The sequence below is a fragment of the Coccomyxa subellipsoidea genome, assembly GCF_000258705.1.
Source record: "Coccomyxa subellipsoidea C-169, whole genome shotgun sequence".
NCBI lineage: Eukaryota > Viridiplantae > Chlorophyta > Trebouxiophyceae > Coccomyxaceae > Coccomyxa > Coccomyxa subellipsoidea.
Window position 1 is genome coordinate 2542517 of NW_005178042.1, and position 20821 is coordinate 2563337.

Consider the following 20821-nt stretch of genomic DNA (forward strand, 5'->3'; position numbering starts at 1 on the left):
GTACACGTTCTTTCGATGTTTGATGGCTGACAGGCACATCCACATGACGAGCAAATGTTGGAGACAATTATAAAGGAGGCCCTGCTCCTATGATCAGGTCTCAAGTATGTGGCGCCATCACTTGCACTTATCTGGCCATGGCCGGGGGTTACAGTAGGGGGGTATACCCCTGGGTATACTATACCCAGAGTAGTACCCTGTACGTAAAAACTACTCACGAATTCCTGATTTTTTGGCCACAAAGTAGCTTGTCCATTGCCACTCAGCTTCAGAGCCTGTGTTTATTGTCATATACAGTGTAAATACAATCTGTGTTCCTAAGCATGCCATCGTTGTGGCCAGGAACTTTTCCAGTGCATTTAACTTTACAGCCTTGGAAAGTATGCTGCTGTTGTTGACGTACTTCTTTGCACATGATAACATGCCAAGCGCTTGGCTAGCCTTTGCTTGGAATCCTGGGTTTTGTTGTTGGCAAAGCATACCACACTTTTTGGTCCAATTTCAAGACAACCAATTCAATTTCTGTCAAGGGTGCCGTCTGAGGGGTCATCAAGGTAGTCTGACATTGTCAGAAGCAGAACTCAGTCAGCATCTTGAGAGCGTCCAAGGTCCTTACTAAGCAACGCAACATTTCTTTCTGCCATTTCTTCATAAGCGCATGAACTCAATGCTGCATCAGGCTGGGCTGCTGATGGACATCCTGAGGGCGGCCAGTGCCTGGGAGTCCAGGCTGGGCTTGCCCCGCTGCGCTGCGCGGCTGAGCTGGCTGCGCGCAGCATCTTCCTCCCTGCCATCCGCGTGCACCAGCCGCACGAGGCCATCGGCGCTCAATATCTCCTTCAGGCCGCTGGGGTGGTGCGTCTCCGTCTGGCCCGAGGGAAAGTAAAAGACCTCCACGCCGTCTGAGTGTGTGGCATGCCAGGTGTCCACCTCAGCATAGAAGTACTCCACAGTGCCTGCACGGCAACCCAGCCAGAATCACAACCTGGCACACATTCTGTGCATTATCTACACTATTTGGTCCTCCTGACCTTCCTGAAATGACAAGAGGCTCAGGACCTCTTCTGGACCTTTGTGAAGATGCCCACAACTGATGCGTGACCTCTCCACAGATCCCAAGCTTTCACCCTTTCAAAGTTCTGTGGCCAGATCTCACACAGGGTCGATATCGGAATTTGAGCCTGTTTCATCACAGGAGAGGAATGTGAAGAGCGCTCACTGTCGGGGAAGGTGCGTTTGACGTCTCCGTTGGTGAACATGACAATGCTGCGGCCGTCCGGGAAGTGCTCCTTGAGCGTCCCGTTGGCAAAGATCAGCGCTCGGCGGCCGTCGCCGAAGACCCGCTCCACTTTGCCGTCCGGGTGCCTCGTCTCCTGCATTTGTACAACAACCATCAGACAGCAGTGGTGCAGTGGTGACATGGCAGTCACGCCTCAGTGCAGATGACTGTAACGAAATGCATGCATTAGACATCGGCATGAATGGTCTTGCGGAAAAACCACCTGCACAGGGACGCTCCCATGAGCAAGCAGCCCCGGAGCAGCCAAGCCAAGGCCACTCGCCGTCCTTTGTGCGCCCCCTGCCACGCTGGCGAGCTTGGGCTCCAGCGATCTCGAGGGCAGAGCAACCTGCAGTTTGGCCTGCTGTGGCCCAAACGCAGCAGAGCTACTTGGTGGCAAAGTAGAGATGATTAGGTGGTGGAGGGGTCGCAATTCTGTGCTCACTGAAGCCTGCTCTGGCTGGCTGAAGCCCTGATGAGCATTGGCTCCCCTTTGCGGCCGAGAGGCGGCACCTGGCGGGTTCTTGTATGCTGACGCATCATACGCTGCGCTCCTCCGAGTGGCAGCTTCGCTGCATTCACCTGCCTCAGTCTCTGAGCGGACACTGCTGGCACGGCTCAGGCTGACATCAGCGGCCAGATGTGGCTTCTCACGGAGGTTGAGGCGCGCCAGATCAGGCGTTGCCGGCCGGCTGGTCCGCGCGGCGGCCGCGCCGTCGAATCTGCTGCTGCCAAAGAAGGAGTTGCCGGAGGCGCGCATGGATGCGCGCAGGGGAGAGTAGACGGCCTCGCTGCCGATGTCATCCAGGAAGGGGGACAGCACTGCGTGATGGAACGCCGGTGCAGAAGCGGCGCTGCACTCCACTCGTAGCTGCACCGCGGCCCCACCCCGGTCGGCCGCGGCCGGGCCCGCTTCTCTCCTAAAGTCCCACCTGCGCACAGCGCACACCAGCCCTTATACCCTGCTCATAATGATTGCTGGCTTCAGGACCTCATCTTTGTAGCAAGGCGCCTGCGCAAAGGCGTTGGGGACAGGTCTACTGCAGTCCCTGCAGCATCGGGAATGTACACCTCCACAGGGATTCCAAAGGAGAGCAATCTGTCTTCACTTTTTAAAGGGGGGTCTTCAGTGAGGGCGGGGTGCACGCACCGGTCGAAGCGCGGCACCGGCGGAAGAGGCTTGGCCGGCGGCCGCTGAGGCCTGGTCAGGATGGCTGCCAGGTCAGTGCTGCTGCCAGCCGAGCTGCCATCGGGTTGCCCAACTACGACTGCGGCAGGGGCAATTTGCGAGGCCGACTCCGAAAGACTCCTTTCTGGAGGCCGCAGCTGCGAGGCCTCTGCTCTGTGTTCTGCGCTATTTGCTGGCTCGGGCGCGAGCGGAGCAGCTGCTGCTTGGTGCGGCTCCTCGGCTTGAGCATGGCTGCCAGACATGAGGACAGCGCCTGTCTCTTGTGCAGATGGCCGCTGCGCAATCGCCACAGGCGCCTGCTTCTGCTGCTGCTCATTCTGCTGCTGCTGCTGCTGCGGCGGCGGCATGTTAAGTGGCTCCTCTGATGGGGCAGGGGGGTCTGACAGTGCCTCTGCATCCTGGGCCAGCGAGACAGCAAGAGGGGATATGCTGGGCAGCAAGGCTGCGCTGGCTTTCTTGCTGGCAGCCTCTTGCCGCGCCCAGGACTTGAGCCTCTGCTCCTCATACCAGCGCACCTCTTCGCGCAGCTCCGTATTTTTCTCCTACAAAAGCACAAAACAAAGCTGCATTATCAACCAGAGACCCCGATGATTGACAAACATGCGTATATGTCATTTAAAGCCATGGTCTGCACATGGGGTTACTAACTCTGCGGCATGCCTGGCACACCTGCAGCTCGACAATCTGGCGCCGCAGCCGCTCAACGATGAGTTTGTGGCGCGCATCCTTGGCTCTCGCAGTGCGCCTTTCCTCTGCCAACGTTGCCTCCAGCGCCTCCATCTGTGAGTGAATTCCAGACTTCAGCAAATTGAGATTCTCCGGCTACCAAACGATTGAGGGACCCTTGCCATAAAATTGCCACAAAGCTTGCAGAGTGAAGCTTAGCAGCCTCCCATATGGACGGCTTTTTCATCTAGTCTGCTGAGGAGCACCTCAGCGCGGTCCTTCTTGGTCGGCAGCTTGAGCACGGCGCGGCTCTGCTTGTTGAGCACCATGCGCTCCCGCTGCAGCTTCTTCCTCTGCTCGTCCCTCTCCTTCTCCCATGCAGCGGTCTCCTCAGCCTATATCAGAACACCAACAATACATCAGAACTGCGGGTGACATGCAGAGCCACAGGATCTCTGCGCATTTAAGAGCATCACAGGTAGTGAATCCAGAATCTTCCCAAATTTCCCTCTTTGTCTGATTATTCCGCAAATGAGACAGGCTCACCCGCTTGCGTTGGAACTCCTGTTTGTCTTTCTCCAACTGCGCTGCAGCCTGCTCCACCTGTACTTTCAGCTTTAGGATGTGTCCTCGCTGTGAGTGACCCTGCCTGTCTCCAAGCATGCTTTGCTGCGCGTAACCACCTGCTGACGCACATGCTCGCATCAGACATGCATACCGGTATTATGGGGTAGATGACTCAAGAGCAAAGCCGATGACACATCAGCGTCACTTACCACTGTGCACAAGGGCTCTGCTGCCTGCAGCATCCTCCACTTGGAACCCAAAGAGCAGCTGCTGAACAAAGGGTGACAATGCGTTGCTCGACAGCACAACTCCATCCTGGCGCACAAGCATCCAGCAATTAGTGCTGATGTATAGATACCCAGCAGCAGGTCATTCCCAGCTTTTAGCCTTTAGCATGCTGCATGCCACACAGACCATGGCATCCGAAGCGTACTGTGATAGCCAATGCATGTGTCATCAGGTAATCACCTTGACTGATGAGACTGGCACAGCCAGCAGGTCGGCTCCTGAGCCCCTCTCCTTGTCAGGGAGGATGGGAGCATCCTCATCCCAGTCCACTCCAGCCCCAAACTCCTCAGCATCCACCTCGCTCTGTGACAGCCCCTGACTGGGCGGCCCCCTGCTGCTCCCTGCTGCCTCAACTGCCCAGCTTGCTGCCTGTCGCACAGCACCAGATGCCGGGAGGGCCTCTGCGGCAGAGCCGCGCACCCTGCTGTGCGCGGCTGGTTGGGGAGCTGCTGGGGCTGGTGATGAGCCTGCAGCAGGTGGGCCAGGCCTGCGCATGCTGGACCGCGCTGTTTGCTGCCGGCCAGCTGCTGGCCTGGCCGCTTGGTCTGCAAGTCCAGCTGCTAGTGTCGCCCTGCCGGGGGCCTTCTTAGCCCCACTGCCCACATCTGTGGGTCCGTTGCCAGCCTGCCCAGCTGCTGACCGTCCAGCCAGGCCGCTCCTTGCAGCCCCCGAGCTTGGCTTTGTCCTGCTAGAGGCTGGCGATCTCTTTGCTTCCCCATCGAGCAGCGATTTGGACGGTGTGACACTGGCTTGGGACGAAGTCGCGCTCGCTGCTCTGTGTCTGACGTCAGGTTCCCGTTGCCTTGCTGGTTTGGCTGGTGTGCAAGTGAGTTTCTTGCCTCTCTGTCCAGGCTCAGGGGTCTCTGTAAAGTCTAGCACAAACCCGCCCTTGGGTACGTATCGCTTCTCTGAGGTGGAAGCCTCCTGACGCCTCTTGAGGCCGCTACCACTGCGCAGGAAGGGCTTTCTATGCACTGCGGTGGAGTCTGGTGTGCTGTCTGCTAGTGTGCTTGTCTCCTTCTTAGTGCTCATCTGCTGCTTCTTCTCAAAATGCTGCTGGAATGGGCTTCGAGCTCGGCTGTTGTTGGCAAGGTAAGCAATGTTCTCTGACATCACTACGTGGCTGTTGAATCTGAGGATCTGCGTATGGCACGAGCTTTGCCAGGTAAGATGTGTCTCCAGCACTCGCAGCAGCTGTCTGTCTCAGGGAAAGCAGAGCTTCCTGAAAGTTTCTATAAAGAAGGTGGCAAGTGCATCAAGCCAAGCACGTTCTTGCGATCGGAATATTATCCTTTTCACCAAAGTACGTATGAAGGTGCATCTTTACGCCTATCGTCAAGCACTTGTCGGCATCATCTTATAAGATAGATTTTCTGCACAATTCCGGAGGTACGGTACCGATCGCTGCCAGTAGCACTGACACTTTGTAACCTGCTTCACTCGAATGGATTGGAGATGTGTTGCGTTTGATGGGAAGGACAATTTGGAGACATCCGTCATACGTTACGCGCCAAGGGAAGGGCAGGCCATAACATTGCCCAAAACCACTTACAAGCTGTTTATCACACCATAAAGGCGTCTAAAACCTCTTAATTTTTCTTCTCTGCTTATCTTGAATGTTCAAGTTCATCAACTACCACTCTCCATTCAATACTGCTGTCACTGAGACGTATCCCTTGTATTACTAGTACTGCAGCCGCACCTCAAAACCACTGTGACAGGCCTGCCAGCTTCCAGTCGGAGCACTTCTCACATATATTATTCCTCAAGAATCTCTCGATAAGACAAGACGCTCTGTCTCCCAGCAAAAAGGATCTTCCAAGGCTGCAGCCATGGACCCCTCACTCCTGCCACACTAGGCCACGCTGCTGCATCTACTGAGTCCCTGACCTTCGGCCTGCAGCTGACTGCCGCAGGCCTCGTTTCGCAAACTGGCGAGCTCAAGCGTTGGCGCCAGACACAATCTCAATGATCTGGCTGGTGATCATGGCCTGGCGCTTGCGGTTGTACTGCAGCGTCAGCTTCTTCTTCAGTTCCTTGGCGTTGTCGGACGCCGAGTTCATGGCGTTCATACGCGCGGCCAGCTCTGACGCCAGCGCCTCCTGTGCGCACATCAGTCCACAGCAATCTTAGCATGCACCCCATCCGACCAGCAAATGCCAGCATGAAGGTCTCCCTTCCTATGCTTTCTGCAGGCCCAGTTGAAAATCAAATGCTCCAGCTCACCACGCGAGGCAGCTGCACCTCGGTAGGGAAAGTGGTGGGATACTGCCAGAAAAACGCCAGCAGAGGTTCCTCAGTTTCAGATGTTATTATGCAGGCCTGTTTTGACCTACAACGTTCCAGCTCACAGCAGATTGCTGCTCAAGGCAATAGAATCCAAGCAAAGTGTGGTGGGGAATGGGTAGCAATTGATGCTGAGGGAGTGCCAACCTGGAGAGAGCGGAGGAGGGTGGAGTTGAGGTAGAGGGGCAGCAGGGCATCGATGATCTGTACGGGGTCCTGCTCGAAGATGAGCCCGGCGTCAAAGTCGGAGGTGTCCATGGTCACCTTCTCGCGCTCCAGTGTCAGCTTGCCCTCCTTGGTCGTCAGCGTGAACAACTCGTCCTCGGCAGCATCCACGCAGCGGCCCTCAATGTCGCAGATCTCACCCTGCCACACCAGTGCGGCCCATCAGACCCTAGGTCCAGTGCCATCCAGGCCTCATGGGCACAACTGGAGGTGTTGAAGTCCGTGCAGTCTTTCTCAGCAGCTCACTAGCAGTGGAGACATACTATGGTTTAGCATTCATGCAGGCTAAGCTCTGCAGTCAGATAATGCTACCTGTGCTGCTCACTTACTGATGCCACATGCCATGGGCTAGAAACCCCGCCAAGGCATGGACAGCATTATTGGAGTTGTTGGGGTGCTTTGTTTCTGTGTTATCAAGGGAAAGAAAAATTTTAGGATGAGAACGGATGTGTGATGGTCGCGCACCTGGGGGGTGAGGGGGAGGAGGGTCTGCACGACGGGGTCGGAGGAGATGAGGGACACAAACTTTGTGTATATCATCTCCACCTTGTCCACCTCCTCGCTCACAAAGTCTGCGTACAGCTCGTCCGCGATGGCCTGTGCCTCCTTCGTGGTGGGGGTTGCGCCCAGACCGTAGTTGGCTGCGCAGCAAAAGTAATCCATGATGCGCACAGCTGAGGTGGGGTACAGGATATTGCCCAAAAAGCTGTCAATGCCCTCCAGGCACATAGCTTGGTGCTGCCACTGCATGAGGAACTCACCGATGATGTTGAAGCGGTCTGCGCGGCGCTTGAAGTACTTCTCGCCCTTCTTGCCGACAGTCACCAGCTTCACATCCACGCCCATCTGTCTCAACTCCGCGTTCCTCTTCTCTGCCTGTGCAATCAAGCATGGACGTTTATCCGACGCTCTGCAACCTCCATGTTGCAGCACACCGGGCAAGGGTCAAGCCAAGCCAGGACCATTGAGATGGGGCACTGCTGCCCACCTTCTTAATGACAAAGTTGTTGTAACCGCCACAGAGACCACGGTCGCCAGTCACGATGACGAGGAGAACAGTCTTCACTGGTCTAATGTTGACCAAAGGTGAGTCCACATCCTCCACTCTGAGTCTCTGGTTCACACCGTACAACACCTGCACGCAAATTTTTGATAATTAATTGTAGTTATATCCATCAGCCGCATATATAGAGCTCAGTAGCTACGATGATCAATTTGCAAAAATATTCAGCTGAATGTGCTTTTCAGATAAGATGCCAGTCAAGCTCCGCTGGCTGTGCTTAGCACTGAACACCAAGCATGCAGCGCTGGTGAGAATGATTGCTGTCCTATGGGAGCCATTGCTTGCATGAAATGCATCCCTACCTTCACCAAGTTCTCTGCGAAGGGGCGCCCATTCACCACAGCATCCTGTGCTCGCCTAACCTTGGCAGCAGCCACGAGCTTCATGGCATCCGTGATCTTCATGGTGTTTTTGACCGAATTAATACGGTCGCGGGTGTCCTTCAGCCCAGCACACACCTGCACAGATCATCCTTCCTCAGCCACCAAAAAGCTGAGGAGTGTAAAGGAATGGGGGGGCCAATCGAGTTGTGCATCTGAGCGCTCCCAGGCCAACTGAGCATCCCATCCCACCTGCAGAGCTCCTCTCTGCTGCAAAGGGGCTGCACGCCTGGGTGCAACAAAGCTAGCGTCCCCCTGGATTGCCTTGGAGCGGACGCTCCCATTGATTTGTCCGCAACCCATGGCAGCAGAAAAGGACGCCATTGCTGCAGATGACTGTATGCCCCACAACCGTGATTCGTCCTGAATGCGAGCTCAGTGCCGCAAAAGATATTGATGGCCAGGAACTGGTGCGGTGCCCTTAAGTACTGACCATGTGGAAAGGGATCAGATTCCTGATGTTCTATACCCCTAAATGGAGGGGTCCTGACCTAAGCCTTTTGGTGCTACCAGCCATGCTGCATCTTGCATCGAAGAAGAGGATATGTACTGTGTAGCATTGAAGTCAATGTTCGCAATGGTTTAAATAACGCTCGATGCATTTGCCGAGGCGCTGCCTGCGCTAGTGATCTGGGAACCCATCACAAGTGATCTCGCTACTGCCCTGGAACAGAGTCCATATTATCTGGTGAGTCTATCCAGACGTGTTGTGAACAAGGATTGGCAGCGGCATTGGTGCTGGGGCGAATGGATTAGAGCGGTGTCAAGTTCGGTTTGGAGCATGCTGGAGTCCACTCTCCTGAACAAGGCACACTGTTCCAGTGCATGTCAGCTCAGTAGCCGGCACTTGCTAAGGAGTAGAGGGCGCACGCAGTGCATGCAGACATCATGTGCAATAAGCCAGGAGGATCGGCAACACATGCGGCATGCTCTGGAGCTAGCTGCAAGGGGCCTAGGGAAGACACACCCGAACCCTGCTGTAGGATGCGTGATCCTCAAAGACGGTAAGGTGAGGGCCTCTGCAGGTCTATGAAATCACCTCAAGGACGCTTGGGAATGGGTCAATGCCAGCGTCAGGGGCCACATGCCTGATATTTCTTTCGCCACTGATGGACAGGTGATTGGTGAGGGCTTCCACCCCCAGGCAGGCGAGCCGCACGCCGAGGTGTATGCGTTGCGAGCTGCCGGGCAAGCTGCGGCAGGAGCCACGGCGTACGTGACCCTGGAGCCATGCAACCATTTTGGTCGGACTCCTCCGTGCAGCAGCGCCCTCGTTGCCGCCGGTGTCAAGCGGGTGAGCCTGCTGCCTGCAGGGTGTGACTGAGCTGATGTTGACGATGTTGTTGTAACCGCAAATTGTTGCTTGGTCTACAATGCATGAAGGCGTGACATGCATGCAGCGGCAGCAGATGCATGCAGGCATGACAGCATGCTCAAGCTGCAGTGCATGTTGCAGGTTGTCATTGGGGTGGGAGACCCGAATCCTCTTGTGGGTGGCGCTGGGATCAAGACGCTGCAGGCGGCAGGAATTGAGGCTGAGCTGGTGGGCGGAGCAGAAGAGGAGAATGCTTACAGCTTGAATCTGGACTTCATGGAGCAGATGAAGGCGCAGGGGACAGTAGGCAAATGAAGGACCCGATCCGACCTTGCAAGTAGTTTGACCCTTGCAAGCAGTCTGACGTTCAACCCAAATGGGTTTCCATGTGACAGCGGTAACGTGCGTACGATGGTGACACGCCCATCATTTGAGGTGTTGCATTCGAAAGGTTAGCATGTGCTTTACAAAATAAAATGAGAGAACTCGAAGTTGAGTGCCTTATGTTGTAGTAAGTGGTGGATATATATTACATCTACGCTTGGCGTTTTGTCCCATGATGGGCGGTATCACGATAATCTGATTGTTGACTGAGCTGGCTCACATATGTACGTACAGCAAAACTAAGAAACAAGCATCAGAATTTGAGCGTCTGATGCTGTACGAAAAGAACAATGAAAGCCGAAATTTAGATGCACAGTGATTTGACTAGCAGAAACACAAAAATGGACAGGCCGTGACATGCCTTTCAGCGGCCTGAAAGTTTCAGAACTCTCAGTCTCCGTGCGACTTTGGAGTCCTCAGCATGTGATCCATTGCAGTAAGAAGGATTGCTAATGCCAACTGCGACAGCACTTGACACGAACCCCCCACGAGGAGAACTCATTCCACCATCTTAATCTTGCTCATCACTCCATCATTATTCCTTATTTGAGCGAGTGCAGGCATTACATTCTGCCCCGCAAGCTGGCACCCATCGTGGTGGCCCGATGCGGTCTCCACCAATCTCCCTTGCTACTAGAATCCCCAGGCAGAGAGAGGCCTTCTGATGCCTGCCCCTCCCCACTCTGTCCAGCCAAATGCTCTTCCAGCTCGCTGCTGCAGGGTGCACCGTCCAGTAATGGCCCATCGGCTATGGCAACGGCGGGTAAGTGCGCATGCGGCTGTGGCTCACACCGGGTCTGGCCGTTTGCTGCTCATATGAGATCACTCCTGGTCAGCCTGGTGGCGCTCATCGGTGATGTCCTCGAGGTCCACGAACGCGCGCTGCTCGGGCGAGAGGCCGGCCTGCTCCTTCCAGTACTCCAGCTGCTTCCTGACCTTGAGCATCTCCTTGTTCGCCTCGTTCTTGGTCACCTCGTTCTTGATCGTGCGCACACGCGTCGCGTACGCCAGCGAGTTCTGCAGCACAAAAACACATCCCATCAGAATCTCTCACATGCTACAAGATATGCTGCATATCAGGCTGCATCGAAATACACACATGGCTGCTCACACCTGTTACATGCAAGGGATTTGCATGCATATCCAGTTGCCGGTCTAGACGTGCCAGCCAAGATTGTGCTGCAGGAGCAGCATCAGATGGAGAAAGGACACAGTTGCATTGATGCTGCACATTTTCCTGGCATGCAGTAATTTGGTGACCTAGGAAGAGCACCATATCACAGCATGAAATGTGGAAAGCTATCAACTGTAGCAGCATGGGCGCGTGCCTGGGTCTCGTCGAGGTTGGTGTCGGTGGGGGACACATTGACGAACATAAGGGTCTTGGCGGAGCCGCCCAGGGAGTCGCTCATGAGCATGGTGAGCTTGTGGTTGCGGTAGGGGATGTGCGGCTGCTCCGTGGCCAGCGCGCTGATCACGTCGCCCAGCGCGCTCAGGCTCTTGTTGATCGCCTGCGCCTCCTTCAGCTGCTCGCCTGTGGACCCGCTCTTCTTCACCCTGCAACCACGTGGTTCCACGCGTCAGGTCCTGAGAAACACTCCGTTGTAATGCCAAGCCAGGGGAAGCAATCAAAACAGGCATCCAGCAATGCCACAATCTTGGCAGAGGTGCATCATTTGCTTGCGTGCCAAAAGATAACAGATATTCAGAATGCCACAGGGATTCTGACAGATAAATTCCTATTTATATAGGTCAGCATGGCACATCTGAGGTAATAGCTGTGTTTTAGTGATCCAGCAGCAGTGATTTCAGTTTGTCAATTTGGTATGCTCTGTGTCAAGGCAGGGAGTGGGGTGTGGCGCACCTCTCAGAGCCGGCCAGGTCGACGAAGGACAGCTTGCCCTTGGTCACATTCTGGGTCTGCAAGTTGGTGGCCTCGATGATCACTGACATGACCAGGTGCGAGCGCGATGACTCGCGGTTCATCTGCACAAAATCATGTCGATTTAAGCCTGTCAGTTATACTTGTTATAGGGCAGGGCTGGCTGGAAGAGGAGTTCCTAAGCCCTTCTTCTACCGCCACTTGCTGTCAACGAGCCAGTCATGGGCTGCCCCACCCAGAGGACATTTGTAACTTATCATTAGGAAGCGAAACCAAGTCAAATGCTGCTGCCTCAAGAGCAATGAAAGGGAAGGGGGGGGGGGAGATTAGCGCCTGGGTAGATGACACGTGGCGGCGCTGCTGCCCCTTCTCGATGGTGGCCAGGAGCTCCTTGGCAGAGGTGACCTCAATCATGGTGGCGCCCGGCACGCTCACCATGCCCTTGGTGTCCTTCTTGATCTCCAGCTTGGGCGCGCGCACCGCGGCCGACCCAAAGCCCCCTGACTGGCCGCGCGTTGGTGCTGGCTGCTGCGCTCACACAAGCCCACAAAGAGATCAGATGCCAGGTTCTTCAATATTTTTTATTCCAGACTGCCAACCTGACTTGCTCGAAGCAGTGAAGTGCTCTGGACAGGTTCAGGACAAATGCAAGTGTTGCAGCTGCCATTGCACAAGGCATGCAGCATGCCTTGAGAAGCAGAGACAAGCAAGTGATGATGGGAGCCAGCTCCCGGGGTGGCTATTGGAGGTAGTTGCAGTGCAGCGTGAGGAGTACTGACCTTGGGGACGGGCAGCAGCAGGTCGGCGAGGTCGTCCTGGTAGAGCTCGAGCATGTAGCAGGAGACGCTGAAGGTGTACTTGCCGCTGTCTCGGTCCAGGATGTTGAACAGCTCGTGGATGCCGCGTGGGGTCAGGCCCGGCATGTCGGCCGTGCCATAGATGGTGTGCGTCTTGCCGGAGCCGGTCTGGCCGTACGCGAAGATGCACACGTTGTAGCCGTCTACTGCCGACTGCACCAGGTGCCGCGTGTCCTCAAACACCTGCGCAGGAGAGGGCACCCTTGTCAGAAACCAAATGCTGGCACCATAAGATTGATACAAGAGGCACGGTGCTGCTGTGTCTAATGTTTGTATTTATGCGCATTGGGAGGAAGATCGCATTCATTCCACACTGCTTGTGCGGCATTGAAGTGAATGCATGCATTCCAGACTGCCAGTGCTGCGAAGTGCATCAGCAGGGATAGATTCACTCTTTGTTGCTTGCACGGATGATCTGTCTGCCGGGGTGCAGGCGCGGACCTTCTCCTGCGAGGCGACGGGCTCGAAGACGGCGTCGAACTGGTACTCGCGCTTCTTCTCCTTCCAGATGTGGTCCAGGGTGAGCTCGTCGGGGATGTTGAGTGCCACCTTCTGGCCGCGCTCCTTCTCAAAGCTCAGCATCGGCCGCACGCGCGCGTACACGCGGATTTTGCCCTTCATGTCCTCCATCATGTTGAAGAACTTCTTCCGCATGATGCTCTCCTCCTGCGCACCGCATGCCAGCAGTTGAGCCCAGAGAAGCCCAAGGCATGCACACCAGGGACGTATGTCCACCCTCTGCTTCTGCTTGTGGTAGTACCTGTAATCGTGGTCTACAGACTTCCGTAGAGGATCTGCAAGTGCCTGAGGAACCAGACACATGTGGCTTCTGGAGAACTGGCGTTCCTCAGCACTTTCTGGAGGGTCCATGCATGTTATTCACAGGCCTGTAACTTGAAAGTTCAGGGATATGAAAGCGGGCGAGATGCATGGCCTGAGGGCTGCATACATACCTTATAGAGGGTCTCGAGCTCGTCTAGGCGCTTGGCCTGGTTCTCGATGACGGTGGCCTGCGCGCGCTCCCGCCTCTCCACATCCTCCTTCATCTCCCTCAGCTCATCCAGCTCATTTGAGGCTTGCTCCACCTGCCATGCAGAAGCTACGTCAACTATCTGCAGCTATCGTATGAGACTACACATTGGGATGAGATTAACTTGAGCATGGAATCCTGTGACATCATAGATTCCAGATCTGCAAGCCTTGCATGTGCAAATCTTTGGACGAAAGGTTGATTCAAGCATGGAGCCCAAGACTTGCTCTCAGAAGAAAAGGGCAGCCGCACAGAGGCTAGACAGAGGAGCCTCGCAGAAGGACCAATGCTGCACATAATGCAAGCATGCAACACAGTGTTTCGCTCTGTGAAACCAAAACAAGGTGCCAAGTTCAAAGAGAGCTTTGCAGGATGGCCGGGCGCGCACCTCTTCGAGGGCGGCCTCCTTCTCGGAGAGCAGCGCCTGGGTGTTGCCCAGCTCCTCAATGAGGTCGTTGACCTTGGCATCCTTGGCGCTGAGCTGCTCCACGACGCTGTTGCGCGCGCTCTCCAGCTCGGCCGTCAGCTGCGCGATCTCCGCCGCGCGAGCCGCCTCCAGCCGCTGCATCTTCTTCTCCAGCAGCTCCACCTCCTTCTGCGCCTCCCTGTCAGCGGGAGATGTGAGGTGTCAGACAACGCCAGACATCTGTGGGAGAACCCACACAGCAGGGGAGGTGGGGCACCAGACCCCAGACAGGCAGTGTATGTTGATGTTGAAAGTGCACAAGTGCATGGCATGCGAATGTCATGAGGCGTCATACCCCAGACAGGAGGAGTAGGATAAATCGGCGCAGGGCACAAACGCAGTGCATGGCATGTCACTGTCATGAGTCTAGCAGGGAAATGAGTGTGAGGTGGGACTCACTGCAGTGAGGCCTCAGCGGCCAGCTGGGCATCTGTTGTGGTAGCAAGCTGGGCTTGGAGGGCATCCACCTGCATGCACATGTCTGGTAAGTGCCCCAGCATCTGATTAGCAGCAGCAGGCTGACTCCAAGAGAGGTCATTCGGGGCTTGAAAATGTCACATCGAAGCGAGACGAAGGGGAATGTGGCGTCATGACAGGTGATCTTGCCTTGTCCTCAAGCTCGCGCAGCTGCTGCGCCTCTGCCGCGGCCTTCATGGCCACGGAGGCGGCCGCCACCTCCTCCTGCGTCCTCACCTCCACATCCGCCACCGCCGCAGACACCGCCGCCTCCACAGCCTGCAGGTAGGCAGAGTACCTCTGAGCAGTCTTCTCCACATCAGACACAAGTAGAAAAATCCCTCAAGCCAGCTTTTGAGCAAAGAAACTGATGCATCATACGCAAACATATCACCAAGCCAGGCTTGTGTGCACAGCCCTGTCTTTCATATCAGCCTATTTCCTTCACGTGCAACAGGAGCCTCAACATCAGCTTGATTTGGAGTCCCGTCTGGGGTGGCAGGGTCCGACCTAGAGGGCAAAAACCTCTGCACTCCTGACAGGGGTATAGATAGAGATTAAAGCGGGAAGTAGGGACAGGGAGGCGCACCCGGGTCTTGTCGGCCTCGGCCTTGTCGAGGTTCTGCTTGGTGGCCGCCAGGTCAGCGCGCAGAAGCTCCACCTCGCGCGTGGTCGCCTCCACGCGCTCAGACGCCAGTCGCTGTGCCGCGCGCTCCGCGTCCAGCCGCTCCCGGGCCTCCTCCAACTCCTCCAGCACCCGTGCCTTGTCCGAGGAGTGCCCGTTCTCCGCCTTCCTCATCTCCTCAATCCTGCACCAAGGGATGTAAATCTTGTCACGTGTGTTCCTCTGGACCCTGGAGACCTTTGATGATCACTGATTGTTGCGCAGCATTATATGGCATGCAAAAGCAGGGATGCTTGAAGACTTGGTCATGGGCGCACTCAGTTGCTTTAGCTATCAAAGACAAAATATGAGATCAAAGAGGATGAGATGGGCAGAAGTTGAACATGCTACAGAGCAGGACATGCCATCACAGTCAGAGGATGCAGCAATCAAGCAGCATTGCGCTACCAGTTTGGGACATGAGAGCACCAGGGATATGGGTGACAGGGCAATGTCTATGATGGCAATTATGAGCAATGTGGATGTTGGGACAGGGCAATGTGGGCACTTACGTCTTCTTTGCCTCATCCAGCTGCTTCTGTAGAGCGCCCACGTGCTGCTCATACTTTGCGCCGAAGTGTGCGGGCGGCAGGTCTGCCTCAGCGCCGCCGGTGCTTTGCACCTTCCCATCCGCTCCCGCCATTGCCTTGGCCTGCAGACAGTACCCCACAGCAGATTAGTAGACAGCCAGATCAATTGTAGGCCAGGCCAGGGGAACCATGATATTGCCAGCATTGCTTCCTCTATTTCAGTTTCATATGCAAATTCAGTATTAGCATAGGCCTGTGGAGGTATGGAAATGTGCACGTGCCTTAGAGTACCGCTTCATCATGATGTCATTGATGTGCGTCTGCAGCGCCATGCAGATGTCCTCGCCCTGGCGCGTGTCAAACTGGAAGATGTGCAGCACTCCCGCTACGCGCATTTTGAAGAAGACTGCCTGACTGGATGAGCCAAACTGCAGCACAACAGCATTCCAAGGTCTCAGCAGAATAGCTGAAGCAAACTAGTAAATTGCATAACAGTCATGATACATTTCTGCGAACATTTGGGATGAAAGAGAGGGAAAGAAGGCATAGGCAGGAAGTTACCTGCATGATGTCACGGAGCTCGGCACTGTGGAGGTACTCCTTCGGCACTGGCCTGAAGAAGTGCACACCCCTCTGCAGGGCAAGAGCTTTGTCAGGGTCGATTGCGCAGAAGGCAAGACATGACTGATCAATGCAGGGCAAGCTTCTTCAGCATGATGTAGAAATGGGACCAGTACGCTGAGCAGTGGTATACCTTGTTGATGCCAAGAATGAGCTTGGCAGGCAAGAGGCCAATGGGGTCCTCTATCCTCTTGACTGAGAAGAAGATGGAGTTTCCTGCAGACGAAGTGACCCAGCATGTTCAGACTTTGTTGTACGAGAGTCGGGCCACTTACACTTCTGGCACTACAGTGAGGCATGAGCTGGCTGAGTACAAACAGGAGAGGAAGGGAGATCACCATAGGGCAGAGAGCGCAGGATGCGCAGGAATTGCAGCCTGGCATCCTCCTTGGAGAATTTCTCCAGCGCCTTATAGCGCCCCGCGACATCATGCTTCCACTCCTCACGTGGGCGCGTCATCAAGACCTGCATGCACATCAACACAATGCCCATAAAATCCCCTAAAATGAGGCGAGACAGCAATGCACTCTCCCCCTCCAGGTCGTGAGTTTATGAGTGTAGGTTGTAAAGGAATTTATTTCCTTGAAGTGCTTGCTCAGGTGCTGTTAATGTTGGGGCTGGCAAAGCACCTGTTTGTGCACAAACCGCTCTATGGCGGTCTCCAGGGCGTCGGGGTTGTCCAGCATGGCAGGGCCGCACTCCGCCTGCATCTGGAGCGCGCACATCTGTGCCGCATCCTCCCTTACCACCGGGTAGTTGCCTGCCAGGTAGTCATGCTGGGCCTGCGCACATGCAGACCCCATTCCTCAGCCTCCTTCCCACAGACAAGTGAGCAGCAGTCGATGAATGCATATTGCGCAATCTCTTACTTCATGCATGCACCAATATATGTGTTGCTGAACGTACCTAGATCTCTATGACCTGGAGAACGTCTAGTAATAATAATAAGAATGCATGCATGCACAAATACCATTTGCATGTGCGCGCCTGGACATAGGACAGCGTGATGAACTGGGGCTCTGTGATGGTCTCGTCAGTCTCGCGGAACATGCGCTTCTTGAACAGGATCTTGGACTGGTAGTCGCGCGTCTTGACAGACTTGAAGTCTGCCATGATGTCCGCGATGTACTTGTTGTCGTCCATGATGTAGTGTTCATCAGCCAACGGAGCACCCAGCTCAACCGGCTTCACCACCTGTCACAACAATGTTACTCTGTCAGAGTTGTCTGACATTTCTTGATAAGGCACCTAGCCTTTCAACAACTTCGCCAGAAGTCAGCATCCGTCATTTTCCTGCATGCATGCATGGTCAAGTTCTCATGCATGCATGGCTTGCTGTGCCCAATGACACCTGCGATATTTGCAAGCGAAGGGAGGCTGGCACACCTTTCTGCACTCGTACAGGGTGAAGGTCTGGTAGTTCTGCAGCTTGATGACACCGGCCAGGAACTCAACAGCCTCCAGCACTGTGGTGGTGGCGTCATACTCCAGCTCCTCAAAGGTCTCATCAAGGAAGAAGACAATCGCTGTCTGCTTGCGGTCCCCCAGCAGCGCCTCAATCTCCTCCACACTTGGCAGCTGCACTCAGACAGCTTTGCACAATCAGCACATGCTCATCTGTGCCCCCCCCCCCCCCGTACAGATGTCCTTCACTTCAGGGAATGGATCCAGAGCTGCACTTTGTAGGCATGGGCTTCATCTAGCTCCAGCAGAATTTTGTTGTCACGTGCAAGCTGTCTTGGGGTGCATTCCTTCATGGATTAGGTGCAGCTGAGAAGGGGTGAGAAACGCGTCATTTTGTTGGACGCACGCGGATGCACTCACCGTGCGGCGTGTGCCGGCCTTGGCAGAGCGCTTCAGGCCACCCCAGGCGCGGCGTGCCAGTTTCTGCGCCTCCTCATCTCCGTCCGCCTCGCCATGCGCGACCGTGTGCACGTACTCGCTGACCAGGCCCACAAACTCCTTGGAGGGCGGCATTGTGGAGGCCACCAGGAAGAAAAGCTCCCAGGCCTGAATAATTGCATGCCAAGAGATTAGCAGCAGGCCTGTCTTCTTACACACGCAATTCACATGCAAAGCCATGTCCATGTATGTAATGACTCACAGACTCAGATGACGACAGTCAAGTCCCACAAAACTGGTCAGCCTTCAAGGTGTTGGTCGATGGTGGCACGGTGGACAAGATGTGTCCAGCAGCGTGGTGAGATGGAGAAGGGGTGCACCTTCACATTGGAGGGAGTGGTGTTGCCGCGCGACTGCTTGAGCAGCTGCATGTAGAGCTCGTCCTTGAGCTCTGGGCGCTTGATTCCCTGGTGCAGCAGCTTCTGCACCAGCTCTGCGCGCGCGGTGCCGCTCAGCACCTCCCCTCCGTTCTCTGCCATGTACTTTTGGACGCCGGCAAACATCTTCACTGCCCGGCTCGCGTTGTCCGCGCTGAGCTTCAGCAGGGAGGTGGGGATGCAGTCCTGCATGCACCATTGTCATAAGCCAGGAGGAATCATGTCATGCATTTTTTGCCCATGCCCTGCCTGCCGAATGCCTTTGCATTCAGGAGCATTGTCCATGGCATGTAGTGCAAACAAATATGGGGCAAATGCCGGGCGAGTGCCACACCGGCTGGTAGATGAGCATGTCATCCAGGGAAAGGCTAGGCTGTGTAGAAGGGGTGGGCGGGTCGCTCTTGGCAGGGGAGTCTTTGTTGGGAGTCTTTGGCGAGGACTTCCTGCCACTGAAGAGCCGGCCAAACTTGCCGCCCTTTCCACTGGCTGCTCGATTGAAGGAGTCAAGCTGCGCAACATTACTGTGTGTCAGGTAAATGGTTCAGGAAGTGCTCCCTTTGTCCTTCACTGAATAACATACAAAGGCTGTACAGCAAACTTGAAAGGAAGAGATCCCACATTGCTTGTGAAATCAGAATTGAGGCATTGTTCACCTGAAAATTGTTTGTATGACCAGCCAATGCTTCCAAATGCGGAGTGCAGGGTGTGGATGAGTCTCCAGGCGACATAGCCTGCGACAGCATCTCAAATGTAAGGACGGATATCCAAATGTGCTTAAGACTTCGATTACAATCATCAGACAGAAATCTTTGGTCGAATATCTGAATCCTACCTGGCTGTGAGTTGGAGTTCCAGGTTCGCTGCCATAATCCTCCTCCTGCACCAGCATCTCAATATATGTTTCTGCTTTTTTAAGCTGCAACACACACAGAACACATTCTCAAGAAATAAGCTCTTGACATGCACACTTTGCCTTGTAGGCGACCACGTGAATGTCTGTACTTCCTCCTGTCTCCTCTAATCTAAAGATCCTGGACTGTAGGGGTTGCACCATTGTACGAGACCATACGAAAAGGTGTCCTTCACAAGTCTCATACTGTTTCAAAGCATTGCATGCATAATCTGACAAAATTCCACAAAAGGAATGCTTTCTGCTGAAGACCACCTGACAGAAGAGAACCTTTCCCTTATTTTAACAGATTCTCGCCTGTCCCTTACGAAAAGGCGTCTGCCTTGGGCATGGTGGTAGACATACCAACGCAACGTCGAGTTGGAGTCCTCGTGCACCCATAGTCGCTGGCTTGCCCTTCCGGCCAACTAAAGGTAAGGTAGCTTCCCCCTCGCCCTCCGTGTACCGACTCCGGGGCCTCTTAGTACAATGTGATCAGCCCCTGAATACACGAAATTATAGATCCTTGGTGTGTTGCTGCCCTATTCACGTTACTGCAGCACTGGCGACACAGCTTGTCGCAAAGTATAGATCTCCATGAATCAGTTTTTGTCTGCACTGGGCTTGACAGAACTTCAACAAGCATTAATCAGCATGATCTAATTACTCCATGCTCAGGCCTTCTTTTTGATCACCATTTTCCAGGCATGCAATAACTATGATTTTTTCAGTGCACCCACCAGAAGTAGGGGATGACTGGCTTTCGACTGACCTCTCAGGAAATTGTTGGATCCAGTCAGGCACTCGACTGCCTCACTGAGGACTTGACATTCTGCAGAGCATGGACACGGGCAATTTACGCTGCCAGGTTATTGCTAGCATGTCAGAACTGAACGCCAGCATACGCGCCACTATGACTTCAAAGTCCCCGGGCTGCAATTCCATAACGCCCTGCAGGTCTTTCCCTCGTTCTAGAAGCACGAAACCTGCAGGGAAACCGTTCGCCTCAAGAAGATCTCATCCCAGAATCGATCCCAGGCCAGTGTGTTAATCCTGCTGTGTCCATTCTCCAGATTACCGCGAGTGGCTGGCGTGACGATCTCGGGCTCATCGTATCACAAGGAAACCCTCGCCTGGCATCTAACCATCCCTTGGCACACCGGAACAGCTTCAAGTTGCCCAATTGGAGTCCTCTGCGGCGCGAGTTGGTCAGCGGATCTTGCATAGGAAGGCTGGAATGACGGGCAGCTAACCCCAGTCTCGGTGCGAAGAGTGTCTAGTCAGGCACCAACGAGAAATTTTCGTCAAAAGTTGTTGAAATCCAAACGAGACTGCCAGACATCTTTGCATCATTTATCAATAATGGACTACCTTCCCACTAGACGACCTGTCCCAATGCTCTTCGCATTGATCGTCAGCTTGCATACCTGCATTTTCAGGTGTACTGGGGTTGTTGATGGCCCAGCACAAGATGACACCAGACTCCATAGATCTGGAGAGGATTC

The 20821-nt window shown here is 54.7% G+C and overlaps 4 protein-coding genes across 4 annotated transcripts; 1 reads left to right on the top strand and 3 right to left on the bottom strand.

Moving 5' to 3' along the window:
• Positions 1–675: 675 nt before the first annotated feature.
• On the bottom strand, positions 676–5102 carry COCSUDRAFT_55530 (hypothetical protein; the record flags this gene model as incomplete). The annotated part of the gene is made up of 9 exons (XM_005652018.1): positions 676–956; positions 1220–1373; positions 1503–2211; positions 2430–3010; positions 3138–3248; positions 3401–3529; positions 3681–3817; positions 3911–4016; positions 4170–5102. The coding sequence occupies 9 exons, from the start codon at positions 5100–5102 to the stop codon at positions 676–678; spliced, it is 3141 nt and encodes a 1046-aa protein (XP_005652075.1).
• Positions 5103–5525: 423 nt separating this feature from the next.
• COCSUDRAFT_52193 (ATP synthase gamma-subunit) lies at positions 5526–8299 on the bottom strand. The gene is made up of 7 exons (XM_005652019.1): positions 8136–8299; positions 7866–8021; positions 7489–7635; positions 7262–7376; positions 6966–7141; positions 6423–6641; positions 5526–6091 (listed from the first exon to the last, which is right to left on the bottom strand). Exons 1-7 carry the CDS (start codon positions 8265–8267, stop codon positions 5930–5932), a joined length of 1107 nt encoding a protein of 368 aa, XP_005652076.1. The 5' UTR covers positions 8268–8299; the 3' UTR covers positions 5526–5929.
• A 521-nt stretch (positions 8300–8820) lies between these two features.
• Positions 8821–9573, top strand: COCSUDRAFT_11631 (hypothetical protein; the record flags this gene model as incomplete). Its single annotated transcript, XM_005652020.1, has 3 exons — positions 8821–8952; positions 9061–9237; positions 9400–9573. 3 exons carry the CDS (start codon positions 8821–8823, stop codon positions 9571–9573), a joined length of 483 nt encoding a protein of 160 aa, XP_005652077.1.
• A 197-nt stretch (positions 9574–9770) lies between these two features.
• COCSUDRAFT_52195 (kinesin-domain-containing protein) lies at positions 9771–20177 on the bottom strand. The gene is made up of 26 exons (XM_005652021.1): positions 20057–20177; positions 19683–19818; positions 19260–19304; positions 19081–19158; positions 18762–18935; positions 18371–18613; positions 17973–18158; positions 17535–17726; positions 17136–17342; positions 16778–16930; positions 16487–16613; positions 16282–16364; positions 16089–16160; positions 15809–15955; positions 15510–15649; positions 14923–15142; positions 14472–14612; positions 14355–14377; positions 13800–14016; positions 13335–13466; positions 12823–13047; positions 12304–12564; positions 11858–12052; positions 11507–11628; positions 10971–11199; positions 9771–10659 (listed from the first exon to the last, which is right to left on the bottom strand). The coding sequence occupies exons 2-26, from the start codon at positions 19716–19718 to the stop codon at positions 10465–10467; spliced, it is 3843 nt and encodes a 1280-aa protein (XP_005652078.1). The 5' UTR covers positions 19719–19818; positions 20057–20177; the 3' UTR covers positions 9771–10464.
• Between the last annotated feature and the right edge of the window lie 644 nt (positions 20178–20821).